General features: G+C 35.6%; 4 protein-coding genes across 9 annotated transcripts; 2 read left to right on the plus strand and 2 right to left on the minus strand.

Annotated features, from left to right (window-relative positions):
* Positions 1-1,240: 1,240 nt before the first annotated feature.
* LOC9317392 (protein SCAR1) lies at positions 1,241-5,343 on the minus strand. Of its 2 annotated transcripts, none has more exons than XM_021029841.1 (9): positions 4,921-5,343; positions 4,532-4,695; positions 4,041-4,164; positions 3,845-3,932; positions 3,673-3,740; positions 1,991-3,590; positions 1,814-1,909; positions 1,539-1,643; positions 1,241-1,441 (listed from the first exon to the last, which is right to left on the minus strand). In XM_021029841.1, exons 3-9 carry the CDS (start codon positions 4,091-4,093, stop codon positions 1,382-1,384), a joined length of 2,070 nt encoding a protein of 689 aa, XP_020885500.1. In that variant the 5' UTR covers positions 4,094-4,164; positions 4,532-4,695; positions 4,921-5,343; the 3' UTR covers positions 1,241-1,381. The 2 variants fall into 2 exon arrangements, with proteins under 2 accessions (XP_020885500.1, XP_020885501.1); XM_021029842.1 differs by having other exon boundaries at positions 1,991-3,470; positions 4,921-5,342.
* Positions 5,344-8,712: 3,369 nt separating this feature from the next.
* LOC9317393 (uncharacterized protein At2g34160) lies at positions 8,713-9,954 on the plus strand. The gene is made up of 5 exons (XM_002879434.2): positions 8,713-8,891; positions 9,202-9,250; positions 9,404-9,466; positions 9,552-9,616; positions 9,693-9,954. Exons 1-5 carry the CDS (start codon positions 8,772-8,774, stop codon positions 9,786-9,788), a joined length of 393 nt encoding a protein of 130 aa, XP_002879480.1. The 5' UTR covers positions 8,713-8,771; the 3' UTR covers positions 9,789-9,954.
* Positions 9,955-10,112: 158 nt separating this feature from the next.
* LOC9315548 lies at positions 10,113-12,849 on the plus strand. 5 transcript variants are annotated; one of them, XM_021028711.1, is made up of 4 exons: positions 10,113-10,465; positions 10,764-11,631; positions 11,763-12,503; positions 12,594-12,843. In XM_021028711.1, exons 2-4 carry the CDS (start codon positions 10,864-10,866, stop codon positions 12,630-12,632), a joined length of 1,548 nt encoding a protein of 515 aa, XP_020884370.1. In that variant the 5' UTR covers positions 10,113-10,465; positions 10,764-10,863; the 3' UTR covers positions 12,633-12,843. The 5 variants fall into 5 exon arrangements, with proteins under 5 accessions (XP_020884370.1, XP_020884369.1, XP_020884367.1 ...); XM_021028710.1 differs by having other exon boundaries at positions 10,114-10,465; positions 11,757-12,503; XM_021028708.1 differs by having other exon boundaries at positions 10,116-10,465; positions 11,739-12,503; positions 12,594-12,849.
* A 194-nt stretch (positions 12,850-13,043) lies between these two features.
* On the minus strand, positions 13,044-15,103 carry LOC9315549 (CBL-interacting serine/threonine-protein kinase 13). The gene has a single exon (XM_002881280.2). It carries the CDS (start codon positions 14,867-14,869, stop codon positions 13,352-13,354), a length of 1,518 nt encoding a protein of 505 aa, XP_002881326.1. The 5' UTR covers positions 14,870-15,103; the 3' UTR covers positions 13,044-13,351.
* Positions 15,104-16,454: the final 1,351 nt, after the last annotated feature.

Below are 16,454 nucleotides of genomic sequence, written 5' to 3' on the forward strand. Positions count from 1 at the left end.
AAAGTCAATGCACATGCATGTATAATTAGTTTTTCTTTGAGGAGAACATAATCAACCTCCTTTGAAAATACCAAGCTCAAATGCCACTAGACTACCATCCACTTGAGTTTAGACTTTTAGTGGTTGCATGTTTTCTTCGTAATTTTGGTTGTCTCTCCAATTTTGCTTTTCTCTAGTGATCCAATCAAATACATATAACCTTTATATAGTCTTTGCTTCTCTTTCTTTTAGAAAACAATTTTTTAACATAAAAGGTTAAGGAATTTAACTTTAATAAAGAAAATCATTATGTATAGAAATAATTATAGGTTTTTTTTTTTTTGCTGCAGAAGCTATTTTTGTGAATTTTGTTCAGTGATTATAGGTTAGAAATAATTATAGGTTATAAAGAAGAAAAATGATCATATCTTTGATAAAGGAATCTTTAATTACACGACCAAATTAAGAAAATGATAAAAGTAGCAAGAAAAAATAAGCGATAAATTAAATGAAAAGGAGCTATTTTTGTGAATTTTGTTCAGTGATTAAATCTTAGGGTCGGTAATTTAGAGATCTGACATATCTTTTATTGATTTTATAGAGCAAGTTCTCCATTTATATCGACGGGGTGTATATATGTATGTGAAGTTGCTAACATCTAGATTATTCAACAAAAATTCCATAAAAGATTGAGATTATTTAAATAAATAGAAATAATGAAATTTAGATTCAAGAGTTTCTAAACATAAAACAGTTTAAATAGTAATTACCACTAATAAACCACACAATTGCCACTGAATTCCCGTGTAAAAGAAAAGTAGAAACTATGTAATAATACAAATTTTCGAAAATCATCAGACGGTGTTTCTTACCTACCAGAGATTTATCTTCAGATATAGAGTATAGACAAACCGGTTTTAAATATTTTCTCATAACATTATTTACAGTAACCAGTATCTAGTGAAATTGTAAGAACGTAACTAAAGAAACATATCAAATGTTTATCTTTTGTCGTCCGAGATGTTTATTTTAGAAAGTGAAAAGATTCAAAAGTGTACAAGCAAGGACAGAATCTTTTTTCTTTAGTGTGTCGAATCAAGTACGTACTGACTCAAATTAAAGATCACAAAGCCAACTTCACGGCTTAGGGCTTTGAGTCCTTATATAATGATTCTTTTCCGAGATCCTATATTTGCCAACTCACGTTTTTTGTGTATAAGAATTAATTAAGTTCTTTTGTTTGTTACTAATCATCAAGAGATTCAGACAAAACATATTCTATAACTAATAACCTTATCTCTTTTTTGAAAATACAAATATAAACGTACAACAAAATCGACCTATATCTACAACACAATAAACATATGTAAAACGGATTGAATGTGGTGAACTGCACTTGTTGTCATGTGTCGCTATCGCTCCATGTATCGCTTTCGCCATCTCCATCGTCGCTTGCTACAGCCTGATACAACATGTCCGAAATGTTAATGCGTTAAGGACCAAAATGGTACTTGCATGTTGCAAACTAAAACAAAAAATTATAATGTGAATAATGGAACCTGTCGGATAGAGTTTGCCTTCTCTAGAATCACGCTAAAATTGGTGTTCATTGTAGCTTCTGATGATGATGTCTTTGTCGTGACCACACGTCTCAAGTTGAATTGCTGTTATATATGATTCAAAAGGATGTCATTGATTACGAAAAATGCAATTTATGACTTTGTGGAAATGGAAATGAGAAATGGAGGATACAAAAAAATCATTTGTCCCATTTCATTCCTATGATTCAATCATTTGTCCCATATAAGATATAAATCAAAAATAAAAGACTCACTTTTGTTCGGATTTGATGCAAGAAGTCACCAGCATCTGTCTCTTTTTTGTTGCCTTGACTTTGCTTATAATCCCTCACATTGTTCTTCAAATGTACCTATCAACCACCACATAAAACTCCTTAAACCAAAATGACGAAAAACACTAAAAAGAGAGTACAAAACTTAATTCTCCATACCTTGTTTTCCAGTTTAGGATCAGAAACAGTGACAATGTTTGGTTCTTCTTTCTTGACTGCAGTTAAAGAATTGTTGTTCTTCTCAAATGCCTGTATGAGAGCATCCTTTAGAGACTGCTTGTTGTTATCCTCGAATCTCCCTGACGGTATCTTTGATACCATCCACTGTAACGGTGGGAGAGGCGGTGGCAACGGCTCAGCTGGATTTTGGAGGTAAGAGACATTTCCAGCTAAATAACCATTTGATGTTTCAATCTTTGGAAATGGAGCTGATAGAGAAGAAGCTTCTGCAGAAATTCTGTGAAAAGAATCATAGAGCTCTTGTTGGCTCTTGCTTTCTCGGATACCGTCTGATTCTTCTTCCCACTGCTGCTCAGACATTGACAGAGAGCGATTGTCATTGTCGCTGTTATCTGAAATGTAAGAAGAGGATCTACAGAAAGTATCCTTGTCTGAATCAGAATCAGGAAGTGATGTAGCAATAGTCTCTGGCACCAACTGAAAGGAAGAAAATGTATATTCATCTGGAAGTTTCAGCTCTAGTTTGGAGCTCGGCAAGGTTTCTGCGGATTTGAATGATATTTTCATGTGATCAAGTGGAGGAGATGAAGTAAACCAATCAAAAGGAGCCTTATAATCTTCTCTCAAGGGCTCTTGGAAGGTTTCAGAATCAATGTTTTCAACAATCTCTGGAATAGTTGCTGATATAATCTTCGGTTTCGATGGTTTCAGTCCCAGCAGATTTCCATTAGTCCATGTTTTAATGGATTCAGTGTCACAAGAAGTCTCAGCTTCTTCTGATTCTTGATGTTCTTGAATACCGCTAATATCATACAAGGGATTTGAGAAGCCATTAGAATAACTATGAGTGCCACTGCTTATTTCTGAAGCCGCCCATGGATCTTGATGAATCAGTTCATTAGATTTATTTACCGGTGATGATAAATGTAGCTCTGATGTAGCAGCACATATTGTCTCATCAACACTAAAGTTGTTAGAAATCTTCTCTGTTTCTTGCTCTGTAATCTCATTGGAAAGATTCTTCTGCACCTCTTTAGTGGTTTGGAAAACTTGATCATTTTCAGATTCCGAGTCGATGGTGTAAAGAGCATCAACAAAATTGTCCCCTTCGCTTTCAGTTTCATCCTCACTGTCCATTTCCAATTCCTTCGGTTCGATATCTTGGACCGCTTCAACCGCTGTATGTTCTTTCAGTCTTGATACTGGTTCGCCATCCACGACAAAGTTAGTTTCCATTGCTTCAGGATTTTCATCTGTTGCACATTGCAGAACATTGCATTCCACTATCTCAGCTTTCTCGTGCCAACTAACGCTAGAAGAACCACGAGCAGTTAGATCTTGAGAAGGACTATCATTTGTATCTCCACTTTCACTTTCAGAAAGAACCGAAGCAATTGTCCGAGAACCCGGTGGAAACCTTGAAGAAGAAGATACCCCCTTCGGTTTCTCTCCACCACTTCTGGAATCAAAAGAAAACGAACGATGATCTTGCAAGTCGGATTTCGACTCAATTTCAATCGTTGAAGCAGTTTTAGAAGTAGACGTTCGTCCACTGAAGCTTAAAGAAGTAAATGTCTTCCTGAACATCATATTATAAATTCATGTTTTGAGTCATATATGAAAACATATATCTCAACAATGTCATATCCAAATGTTATTACCTGTCACTCTGGTTAGCCACAGAGGCAAGACTTGATATATCTCGACCGCGTTGTATAGATTTTTTCTTCTGCATCATGCATACAACAAGTTTAGAAAGCAGAATGTTAATCATCAAGAATAAGAAACTCCACGAAAATATATGGTTTAACTGATTTAATCTCCAAAACAAACCTTAATTTCTGGAAGTTTAGAAGCTCTTTTGAAATGAGTAGGATCGGAGTATCGCTTCAAACAAGACCCTGGACCATTTATATCAAATCTGACGAAAACCACAAAAAATAATCAGTATCACATATATAATCAGTCTAAAACATAACAGAAACTATAATAACACAAAAACAAAATGAGAGTTAAAAGGCGTATATACTTGTCGAGCAAGTGCAACCGCGGAGGTTCCCGGCAATCGTCATATGGAGCCATACTAAACGGTGGCAGGTCGTCGTATATAAAGTGATTTTCCACATTTGGTATACGAGGATGCCACTCAAGACCTGAAACATCATGTAAAAACTATATTGATTCACTATACTATAAATACTAATCATCTTCTTCATATTATCGCCACACCAAATAAACTCAGATTGATTCATTATACCAAATAGTTACTACTAAAATATCAAAACTTTTTTAATTAAGATCCAAAAGGAAGAGTGTTAGTAGCTTTCACCATGTGATTATCTTAGACTACTATCATTTATCAAATTTTAAATTCATTTAAGCTAAGAAGTTAGTGCAAAAGGCATGTGAGCTTGGGCCTACAATAAATTAACTCAGAGGATATAAATTATGATTAAAGAACAAACATGTGAATCTAGACAATAAAGAAGATTGACAAGAGAAACAAGACAAACAAGAAACCTCCAGTTTATGCAAAATGAATGTGATTTGTTTGTGCAAGCACTGTCTTTTGGATTGTAGGAACTTTAGCTTCTATTTGCTTCAGTCTCATCTTCAATTTATTGCTTCTTGATGCTGTTATCATTACCTCCTCTTGTATTCCATGGAATATCTCTGCTGCAAACCTGAAAACATATGGAAATTCAGGACCATAAACCCATAAACTAAGTAAATGAAGAAGACCAGACACAGCAAAATTAAGGAAGATCACTAACTCCATATTTTCACATTTTTACTTAAACTCAAATAACATAAAAAAAAAAAAAGCAAAACAAAACATTTATAAGTCAATTATAAAGAAAACAAAATAGAACAAATCAGAGGAAACAGAGTTGGCTTAAAGTACTTACTCGGTCAGATCACCGAGTTGACGCAAGATCCCAATGAGTCCAGAAACGGCGACGCCGTCGAGAATCGCTTTAGGGTCTTCACGATCGACTTTGGTGTGAAGCTCCGGTTGCCCTAAACCGTAGACGTTCCTAACTTGGAGCCTAACAAGCGGCATTTGCTCTGTTCTTGAGAAATGATGAAATGGGTTTCAAAGATAAGAGACAAAGATTGAATATTTCTGGTTTTTTTTGCTTGAGGTGGGTGAGAGATTGTGGCAGCTTAACCGCCGAAACAAGAGAGAGGGAAAATTTGGAGATTAAAAAGCTTTTTGAGTGTAAAAGAGAAAAGAGAGACTCAGAGACATTGCTAACACCGCAAGCCATTCCCTTTTTTGGTGTCATTTTAACCAAAAGTGTGAAGACAAAATGACGAAAAAGGGCTTGGAGCAAAAAGAAAAGTACCCATAACTTACCCATATGGAGAGAATCATGATCCAATTTAGTAATTTGGTTTATAATTTTCCGAAAATAAACCTTTTTCTAAGAATTTGTTACTGCTAATTGCTAAACATAAATTATTTTTAAAGAACTGTTTTAACAAGCAAATATTTTTTTAATGGCCAACAAATAGTATTTCTCTTTGGGATAATTTTCCGGTCACGTAAATAAAATTTTTGGCGAAAATTTGTTCTGTATATATGAAAGTTTGTAAGATTAATTACTTAATTAGTCATGTGTATAACCTACTTTTAATACTATATATTTGTACGCTTAGTCATCTAATGAAACCGAAACTTACTAAGCTTAATCTTCTACTACTTGTAGCTGCCAACAGAAAAAAAGAAAAAAGAAAGAGTACTTCTACTACTTGTAGTAGTATAAAATATAGAAGTTAAAGTTTGGGCCATTGAATGATCGAATTTGAAGACTTCTATAAAATAGAAATGCGTTACAGTTTAGATAGCGTTAAAGTTTGGATCATTGAATGAGAATTTGGTCGTTTGCGAGGATATAGACTTGTTGAGTTGGCTACATAATTAATTGAAGAACAAAACTCCCATAAATGAGGCACCAATACACTCATACTAATATCTCTGTGATTTTTTTTTTGACAAACTATATATATTATATATGTGATAGTGATACAATTCAAAGATTTTGATAATGAATCTCGTAAATTGCAATTAAATTTTCGTTTCTTATTCTAAATATAAAGTTAGCATCTCGCATCCTAAATATATATTGATGTTGCATAATATCTCCCTAATATCTTCCATATATACACACACGCTGCGTAGATTTTGTGCGTGTGAGTGAACGTATTCATGCATCCAGCATCTATATCTTACACTTGAGACTTGCCACCAGGACACATGCATGTGGGATGTGTGACCTACTCCACGTTTAGATATATATTAGTAATACAAAATAAATCATGCACAAGCATTTTAGATCTGTGCTTCTAGAGTTGATAGGATCTAACTCCCATTAATCAAAGCAATTTATTAACTCGAGCTCTTTTGTCGTTATTCCAAAATTAATACCATTTGATACTAACATAAGGTAATATATATGTATATTTATAACAACTTAATGCATATGGATCAAAGATCTACAGTACCAATCCACTCCATACTAGCTAATATACACTAGTATTAGAAGTAATCAATTCTTATGGTCCTTTTTAGGTATTGTATTATTAAATAAGTGATGCGATTAGATCCATGCATGACTTTTAGCTGGTCGTCTATTTATGGACGCTACCTAATCACAAGATTAATCACATCTCATTTATTATTTATTATTACTTCTAAATTAATTGTTCTGTCCATAGTATTTGATAAGTACTAGTAGTATAATTAACCATTGTGATCTTTGACGTAGATGAATAAGTACTGAAGTTATTAACCATTGTAATCTTTGACGCAGATTCTATGAGCTATACTACTATTATTGTTTTCCATATCATATCAATGACAAGTGAGTATGAGAATCGAGATGACACTTACAAAACTCGATGTTTAAAATAAAAACCTCAACGTAACATAGCTGTAAAAATATTTATATATATAAAATATGAGATTGGTTATCAAAACAAAATTTTTATTTTTTTGGGTATCAATCAAAAGTAAATCTATTGTTGAATAGAGGATGATTTATCGATTGTTCTACACTTCTACGTACTTCTAATCATCGGCGGTCCACATCCTTTCTTGTGTGTTGGTATAATCAAACCAAGTGCTTTTATCAATGAGATATCATCTGCATGAGATTTGATTTTTCAAAACTGAGTTACTTATGTAACTTTGAGTCTTCAATACATTTGACCTACTATCTCATGGGTTTCTATATCATAGTGTTTTGATTAAAGAGCAGGCCATCAAATGGTGCACTAGCATCTCACACACTTTAGCATTCTCTTATAATCTTCCAGGGAAAATTTGACATACTAAAAACAAGAATATCTAAGTAACAATAAAAAAAAAAGAAAAAAAAAAGTAACAATATAATACTCCCTCCGTTTCACAAAGAGTGTTGTTTTAAGGCTTTATTCTCGTTTCACAAAGAATGTCGTTTTATGTTTTTTAATGCAGTTTTAAAGACTAATTCTCTTTTTTATCTTCACTATTTTAGATTATTAATTAAATAGATGGTATTATTTAATATATTAATAAGTAGTATAAATGAAATTTGTTTACTTTTTTTAATTTGTGCGAAAAATGCTATAATGATAATATTTGTGAAACAGAGGGAGTATTAATCATTTGCATAAATATAAAACAAGAATTGGTCCAATGACACATCGATGCCATCGATGCGTTGTTTTAGATGAAACGTGGCACATACAGTACGGTGTCGGATTAAGACATGGTACCGTGTAATCATGTCGTAACTAGATATATCGCATTCTCATATGCTAGTAGGTGTATTAAATTTCATTATTTTCCGTAAACCAAAATACTCCATTTTATTAGATCTGTCATTAGATCTGTGGCAGGTAATTGTCATTTAAGATAATCTATTTATTCAGTCAGAATCCAACTCATTGACTTTGCAATTGGCTGGTAATTTATTCACGATAAAAGAGTATCGATCTGAATCAATTACATATATCGAAAAATCTCTACTAGTCATTTTAAAAATTAGTTACATTGCCCTAAAAAACAATATGAAATAAAATAGATATCGCAAGTTATATAATAAGATTTAAAATCACCAAACTGGGAATTGCTTCTTCTTCTTGTTTGTTAACATCAAAATGGAAATAGCTATAAGAGAATAGGACCCATCACCCATCCATGATCAGGCTTTTAATTGAATTTCGATCCCTTCATGCGGATATGGAGTACCACACTCTTAGTACGCATGGTTTTGGATAATATTCAAGTTATAGTCCATATCTCATTTTACACCAAACACTTATGAGATTCCAAAAACCAATTTCTATTTGTACACATGATCTTAACTTCGTTGCGAGACTCTGAACCAAGTTATATCACTAAGATCTTTATGGTCTTGTAAAGTGAATTATGGATTTCATACTAATTAACTAAAAGAGAGTATATACAAATGAACAAACACATTTGCTAGGAAAACTCTAGGCCCAAACGAAACCCACTGAAAGCCCATAAACTCACAAAAGAATTCTGATCACTGATCTATTTCTTAGTATTGGGCTAATATGTCTCCAAAGTCCAAACAAAGAAAAATCTTCAGCCCAATAACCCGATTTCATAACCGGGTTGACCCGAATCGTGAGTAAGGAGTTTTGCGGGTTTACCCGATTTTACAAGCGTATGTGTCTCTTGTTAATTTCGTTTTCTGGTTGAAAAAAAAAAACAGTTAGGGTTACGGATTCCGAATCAGCAACCATGGAAGAGATCACCGATGGAGTGAACAACATGAACTTGGCCGTTGATTCCCAGAAGAAAAATCGGATTCAGGTTTCAAACACCAAGAAACCATTGTTCTTCTACGTTAATCTCGCCAAGGTACATAGTTTAATTCGATTGCTATTGGGATCGTCTTCTAAGCTTTAAAAGTTCAGGACTCGAACAATCTCTTTCGATCGAGAGGATATTATTGTGTATGAATCCAGTCCAAAGGCTCAATTTTTCTGGAAATCTATATACTGTTTCAATAAGAAGAGCCAAGCTATTTCTCTATGAGTATTTTAGCTTATTCTCATGTTTGGATTGGTTTAGAGATGATGTTTTTGGTTTTTCTTGGTGTGATTTTGTGGTTATTACTTGTGTATAGGATGATTGATGTAACTGAGTTTTGTTGTTTGGATTTGTTCAGAGGTATATGCAGCAGTACAATGATGTCGAACTCTCTGCCCTTGGAATGGGTATGTTTGTTCTTAATCTCTCTCTTTTTATTCTTCTGTATATATTGGGACTGCAATGTGTAGTCAATCTCTGATTCTTGACTTCATTAAGCTAAGATTCTCAGAATCAATGGTTTATACTAATTAAGATTACTCTTCAACATGAATGTGCAGCCATTGCAACCGTCGTTACTGTTGCTGAAATACTGAAGAACAATGGTTTTGCTGTTGAGAAGAGTAAGTTTTTTTATAGACTGAGTTAGCAGATCATATACTATTGGAGATTTCGATTTCAGGGCTAATATGGTTTCTTCTTATATAGAGATCATGACTTCAACTGTGGATATTAAGGATGACTCGAGAGGACGTCCTGTGCAGAAAGCTAAGGTAGTTTTTCCGAGTTAAACTAGTTTCTCACCGACCTCTTTTCTCGATTTATCAAATTTAGTTTTTGGTCTTGCAGATTGAAATTACGCTTGCAAAGTCAGAGAAGTTCGATGAACTAATGGCTGCAGCCAATGAAGAAAAAGAAGCTGCAGAAGCTCAGGTGCAGAACTGAAAATAGCTTTTTACTATTTTGGTTTTCTTGATGCTTATTTTATAAAGGGCTTTATTTGTTTTATTTCATTAATTTTTGGCTTGTTTATCAATGGATGATTTGTTGTATCTGTTAACATTTGATATGAAGAATGATAGCTAAACAATATGGTTTCCTCACTATAAAACATCCGGTCCATAAATTTTCTTAGCATCATTCGACCATTTTTTTTTTTTGTTTCCATTTGTTCATCCTCTTAATAGAAATTTGGATTAGAAAACGATGATAAAATCTATAACATGAATAAAAAATTTGTGCATAATAAAAGTGATATTTGTCTCATTATTTCTAGAATTGGTTGGGACGACATGAATAGATAGAGATTTAAAGTTTACATTTTGTGACTCAATTTGGGTGAGGAAGACACTAACACAAGCCACTCGTGACTTGTCGCTTTTCTTTATTTTCTTCTTGAAATTCCATTTTCGTCTCCGTCATCTTCACGGCACAGAAATATACACAAAACCAAAAGCTTACTCCATCTTTTCTTTCTCTCTCTTTCACATGCCTTTGTTCTTACTCATCCTCAAGACTCAAGTCTCGTCCTTTTCTAGGCCCTCTTACTCATCATCACACTCTCTCTCGGTGCAGAGAACAAATTTACTCGAATTCGAAGCTTCTCCCTCCATATCTCTCCGGTTAGTAGATTTTACAATTCAATCATGCAATGTTTCACTTAGTTTCCACTACTGAAATTGCCCTTAAATCCTTTTCCAATGATTTGAATCACGGGTTTGAAAGTTTAGCGGCGCAACTATATTTTTGAATTAAATGAAAGTTTCTTGTAAAGTTCTTTACATTTTGGTACGTTTCCCATCTTCTTCAGATTTGTCGTTGGGTTCATGTGTGTCAGTATGTATAATTAATAACTTAATTAGTCAACTACTAAGGAATCTAGGTAGCTCCGACTTATTAATTTATGTTTGGTTTTTCCAGATCTGTTTTGGAGAAGTGTGAAACATCATAAAGTTTGGCAGAGAAAAATAAGTTGGTGTCAGTCCATCTCTGAGCTTTTCTAACGGCTTTGGTAGGTTCTATGGCGGAGAAAAAACTTAACTTCGATGCACCTCTTCTTTCAACGAGGAGGATGACGAAATCGGCAATGTCTGTACGCAGAAACATGCCAAAGCAGCTCACTGATGAGTCCAAGACAGGTGAATCTCTTTCTGTTTCAGTTCTTGTCGATCAGGTTCCGGAATCTGCCTCTGTTCCTCTCAAATCTCCCTTGGAGGGCAAACATGTAGAAGAACATGCAGGAGAGAGTGAAGATGATGATGTTTTCTCTGATGCCCTTGATACATTGTCTCTAAAGCATAGCATAAGTGGTGGTGTTGTTGTTGAGGCAATGAAACCGTCAATGCCATCCGAGGATCCTCAATTCATGTTGGATCGTTTCTTACCTGCTGCGAAATCCATGACTGTGGAGCAACCATCTCAATATGCTTGGAAGCGACAACCATTGCCCCTCATGTCTGAAACAATGAGACAGATTAGAGATATAGTACCAGCAGAGAATCGTGCAACTCCTACAAGGTATGAGTCTAGTTTTACACCATCTTATTATCAGGACATAGATGACGAAGAAAGCGAGGAGGATTCAGATGACGATGAAGTTTCTGAGTATCTTTCTAAGAGAGGCTGTGGGATGATGTCACCACAAATCTGCTTTAAAAACTCACTGGGTATGCTGAGCTCAGCGCATGGTCTTAAGGAGACACCTTACTCCCTGAGAACCTCAAGCCATGATCAAGTGAAGTCAAGCAAGGTCGCTCAGCTCAAATCGCGGTTCCAATCTGTGAAAAAGGTTCCTTCTCAAGCCTCCCTTTCCTTTTCACTTCTTTTTGTATTGTATAGATCTGATCAGACGCTTACCAAGTAGTAAATATCAATCAAAATCTTGTTTGTTTTCAGCTCGCTCTTGATTATAAGCAAAAGTTGGGAAGTTTAGCTCAATCTCCAGTACACCCAAGTGTTGGCAAGAAGTTTAACTTTGGATCTGAACAACATGAATCGAACCTGAGTTCTGCAAGTAGGCCATCATCTCCTTACAGACAAACTGGCTGTATGTCACCGTATCGCAGTGTAGGAAACAGTTCTCCTCTTCACCCTGCGGGTTTTCCCGGGACTCGTAAGGAAGCAGAGATAATGAGAGCTAACAGGTTGAACAAGCATATCAGAAACATAAGTAAGTCTCAGGAATTACTCTATCCAAAAAGTACAAAACAAGCCTGTTCAACAAGCTCTGCCATGGAGAAGACACTATATGTTGACACAGAGAATTCTCCGAAGACCAGCAATGATCAGGGTAACTCGAATGTCAAGAATTTGCCAGAAACAATTTCAGAGGAACCTGAAATGGAGGGAAAGAAACCGAAAGCTGCTCACGAGCTTAAGGCTGTAGAAACTCTTACTATTAGCAGTGGAATCAAGATGGTGAAGGCAGATGAGTTGGAAAAGAACAACAGTGGCTGTGATCTGTCTCCACCACCACCCAAAAAGCCTTCTGAGTCATGGCTTTTCAGTAATCTGCCTTCAGTAAGCTCGAAGATCCCTTCACGGAGATACCTGTTTCATCCCCAAAAAAAGAATGTAGAAGAAAACTCCATAAGTATTACCAAGTGGGAAACTATAGTCAAGACTTCTTATACACACAGAGATCACATACGCTATTCTGAAGTAAGCATCTCAAGTTTTCCCTGGAAGATAAGGAAACACAATGAGGCGATTATGCAAACCCGTCTTTGATCTTTGCTATATCTTTTGCAGGAACTAGTTGCTCGTTCATCCTGCCAATCAAAAACTTAGCGGTTTGAAGCTTCCCTTGGGATGGATCATCACAGTGAATTACAACTTCATTGGCGTAAGAAAACCGCAGTTTCTTTTGTGACCCTTAGAATACTTAACTCGTAATCCCTCAGATTGATTTACATGTGTAGCTATACTGCCATATCTGTGTGTTGCCTACTTAGCTAATAAGAAGAACATTTGTTCCCAGTAAATGCTATGTTCATATTTCTATCTATACCCAATTCAAACCCAATTAACTGTTCGAGGTTTTTTCAAGCTAAACTGTTTCCATTCAGGTGAAGGTTACCAAGACAACAAAGGCAGTAAAGTCTACAGTTAACATTTACACATTTCAATTTATCATATAGTCTCTCTGATGAAGCAGAAAAATGTGTTAGCTTAGGCCTTAGGATGAACAAGACAGTGTTATATGGGAAGGCCGAGAAAGAATTTCATTAAGCTCGTCTCGTTTTTAGAGATACATGTACAACATATTAGCAATAAACGAAAAACTAGCCTTATAATCGCCAGCAAAAACCGTATAACTGCCTTAGTAGATGTCACTCTTAATTTCTTTTCTTCTCTGATCTTCCTATCACTCTCATTACAACTCTCACTTTCACATATATACACAAAACAATTTAATGGTATAGTAACAAAGAATGTTAATATTCGTTTCTATGATACCTTCTCTTGTTATGTCTTCTTCTCTCGACCTTCCTGTTTTCTTAACTTCGTCACTTTTCAATTTCAGGTGGCAAACACATTGCTTCTTCAACTTCATCTGCTTGGTAATGCATCAGTTTCTCCAGCTGTGGTCTAAGTTCCTTGTTGCAAAACTCTTCATACTCTTCTATATTCCCTCCTTTCTTCTTCACTTCAACCACCACAAGAGATGGCGTCAGCTCAAAGATCTCAACTCTAATTGTCAACGGTCCTTTAGCACCTTCTCTACAACCTTCTAGCCTCACGCTCCAATCCTTCTTCCTCACTGTAAAGTTTACCTCTTTCGCAATCTCTTCCAGTTTCGATATGATCTTTTTCACAGGAGCAGCAGATACAAACCTTGCTCCTTGTCCACCTTCTTCAAACAAACCCGAAAGATCCAAACTCGAAGAGAACGATATGATGTCAAATGCGTTTAGACTGGCGGGTCTCGGCATTGAATCAACCCTTTTAATATCAAACTCTACATCTCCTTCTGAAGCAGTCGATGATCGGCCTGATGACAATGATGAAGAATCGTCTTCATCATTGTCATCATCCTCCCTACACAACTTATCGTTTTCGATATAGAATTTGACATGTTTGAACCCTTTCTTGAACCATCTATGCTTCATGATCTCCGGTATTGTGATTCGGGTATCCGGATTCGTGTCTAGCATCCGGGTCACAAGCCTTGCGAGCTCAGGAGCAAACCATTTAGGACATTTAAACTGCCCTTTATATATCTTCTTGTACATAACCAATATGTTCTTGTCATCAAATGGAAGATAACCAGCCATCAACACAAACAAGATCACTCCACAAGACCAAATATCGGCCTTGGCACCATCATACCCTTTCCTTGTCAAAACCTCAGGCGCCAGATAAGCCGGCGTCCCGCAAAACGTTTGACAGATTCCGTCTTGCTTGAGCTGCTCCGAGACAACGCTGAGCCCAAAGTCAGAGACTTTAACGTTTCCCATATCGTCCAAAAGCAGATTCTCAAGCTTGAGATCGCGGTGGTAAACACCGCGGCTGTGGCAGAAAGCAACGGCTGAGATCAACTGCTGGAAATATCTCCTCGCGGTTCCTTCTCGAAGCCGGCCTCTAGCCACCGTATTATAAAGCTCTCCGCCTCGTACGTACTCCATCACAATGTAAATCTTTGTCTTCGTAGCCATAACCTCGAGTAGGTGGACAATGTAAGGGTGGCGGACACGTCGGAGGATAGAGATCTCCCGTTTTATATGACCGGCCATTCCGCTCTTCACGATCTTCTCCTTGTCAATGACTTTGATGGCAACATCCTCGCCGGAATTAATGTTCTTGGCTAGATAGACTTTAGCGAAGCTTCCGTGACCGAGAAGTTTTCCTAGCTCGTACTTGTCCATGAGAATAGAGCCTTGTGAAGTCTGCGGACTCCTCGGGCTCTCTGGAGTACTGATCTCTTTGCTCGTGTCTTTAGTAATGATTCGACCGAGAAGACCCGCCATGAATTGCATTGGCGTTGGGCCGGTGATAGCCATTGGTGGAGATAGAACTTGTGCCATCGGTAGGCTGAGACTTTTCTTTTGCTTTTCTATATGTAACTGTCTGTTGATTCCGACACGGTTTTACCGGAAAACGAACCAAAACAAGAAAATGAAATGAAGAAACGAACGAAAATAAGATATGGTGGGGTTGTTGTTTCCGTTGTAATGTTGTCTTAACTTGGCCTTTTCGTATCCGTTTTATAACAGTTTTCGAGTTGACATTATCTTATGTTCGATAAGCTGAAAAGTCATTTGATTTTAAAATATTGCTATTTGATGTTGAAGTTTTATCCTAATCCAAATATTTTGCCAGCAGAATAACACGTTGGACAGATTTTCATATTATTAAAGGGAAACTTATATGTTTTATCCAATACGCAAAGTCAACTTTATAATTCATCTGAGTATCTTAAAGGACAGATAATAAGATTGACTTATCAAACACCACTGAGGCTGATAGATAAGCAGATCATGGTTCGTTAAGATGTCGTCACACATTTTTATTTATATATGTTTCCCTCAGCAAATATAGGTTTATGTGGTAATTGAGTATAATAGTGTTAAGAAGATATGTAGAGTACTGGTATTTGTGCGCACCACGTGTTTTGCTGAGTCGGTGCTTACGGTACGTTGTGGACTTCACGTAGCCGACCAAAACCAATGGCTACAAATTTAAGACTCCCAAGAGTGGTTATATTCTTACTTTTATTTCGATCAAAGTTTTTCAATTAGATTATATTCCTACTTCCAAAACCCGTTTTCTGTATTTTAATTTGGATTTCGAGATGATTAATCTTGAGTGCAACATTATCATCTGGAACTCTATTCTGAAAATTGTGAGGATGGAGGTAAATACTCAATTAAATTTAGATCATTTGTGTAAAAGCAATAACATTCAAACAGATTAGACTACTGTTATTGATTTTACACAAATGATCTAAATTTATTATTGTAATTTAGGGCCTGATTGGCAAGTGCTTTAGAGTTTTTACAAAGCAAAAAAATTTCTAAAGATTTGAAATACATCCAATCAAGTTTTAGAAGCTTTGGTTTTCTTTTTTTTTCTCTTTACACAAATGATATTTCCTTAATTCATTTTTTTGGCTGTAGAAAACCTTTTTTCCTAAAGCACATAATTTTCAACTTTCCAAAATTTTAAATTCTACAGCCAAAATACTACAGCAATAAAATCTACAGCCACAACAAATAAACCTACAGTCATATTTCTACATCAAAAAATGTAAAGCTACAGCTGTTACCAATCAGGCCCTTATTCATTTTTAATGCATACAAATTTACAACTCTCAAAAAAAAAAAAAAATCCTATCTCAGAAATATATCCAGAAAAGGTTATGCTAAAATGCGAGCACGATGGATTTTTAATCCTCTTTCGTAAATTTTGTTTTAGTAGTATTGTATAAAGAAATGTATAAACTAATACAAAACCTGCTGTCAAAAAAGAAAGAAAAAGAACTAATGCCTATAAGAAAAGAAGATCGATGTGAAGACCACTTTAAGATATTACATTTGTTTGGATAATGTTTTTCTTTGTGTATTACGTTAATAAATTAAAAATATTATCTGAAAAAAGTATTTCAAAATT

The sequence above is a fragment of the Arabidopsis lyrata genome (genome assembly GCF_000004255.2).
Source record: "Arabidopsis lyrata subsp. lyrata unplaced genomic scaffold ARALYscaffold_4, whole genome shotgun sequence".
NCBI lineage: Eukaryota > Viridiplantae > Streptophyta > Magnoliopsida > Brassicales > Brassicaceae > Arabidopsis > Arabidopsis lyrata.

What these genes read in the sequence shown, in the direction of transcription:
- LOC9317392 (XM_021029841.1), bottom strand. Translation starts at nt 4,093, where the DNA reads ATGGCTCCATATGACGATTGCCGGGAACCTCCGCGGTTGCACTTGCTC. An exon ending in CGGTTGCACTTGCTCGACAA is followed by an intron (nt 3,933 to 4,040) that starts GTATATACGCCT and finishes GGTTTTCGTCAG; the next exon opens with ATTTGATATAAATGGTCCAG. An exon ending in CTAAACTTCCAGAAATTAAG is followed by an intron (nt 3,741 to 3,844) that starts GTTTGTTTTGGA and finishes TGCATGATGCAG; the next exon opens with AAGAAAAAATCTATACAACG.
- LOC9317393 (XM_002879434.2), top strand. Translation starts at nt 8,772, where the DNA reads ATGGAAGAGATCACCGATGGAGTGAACAACATGAACTTGGCCGTTGAT. An exon ending in ACTCTCTGCCCTTGGAATGG is followed by an intron (nt 9,251 to 9,403) that starts GTATGTTTGTTC and finishes ATGAATGTGCAG; the next exon opens with CCATTGCAACCGTCGTTACT. An exon ending in GTCCTGTGCAGAAAGCTAAG is followed by an intron (nt 9,617 to 9,692) that starts GTAGTTTTTCCG and finishes TTGGTCTTGCAG; the next exon opens with ATTGAAATTACGCTTGCAAA.
- LOC9315548 (XM_021028708.1), top strand. Translation starts at nt 10,864, where the DNA reads ATGGCGGAGAAAAAACTTAACTTCGATGCACCTCTTCTTTCAACGAGG. An exon ending in GGTTCCAATCTGTGAAAAAG is followed by an intron (nt 11,632 to 11,738) that starts GTTCCTTCTCAA and finishes GTTTGTTTTCAG; the next exon opens with CTCGCTCTTGATTATAAGCA. An exon ending in ATCACATACGCTATTCTGAA is followed by an intron (nt 12,504 to 12,593) that starts GTAAGCATCTCA and finishes TATCTTTTGCAG; the next exon opens with GAACTAGTTGCTCGTTCATC.
- LOC9315549 (XM_002881280.2), bottom strand. Translation starts at nt 14,869, where the DNA reads ATGGCACAAGTTCTATCTCCACCAATGGCTATCACCGGCCCAACGCCA.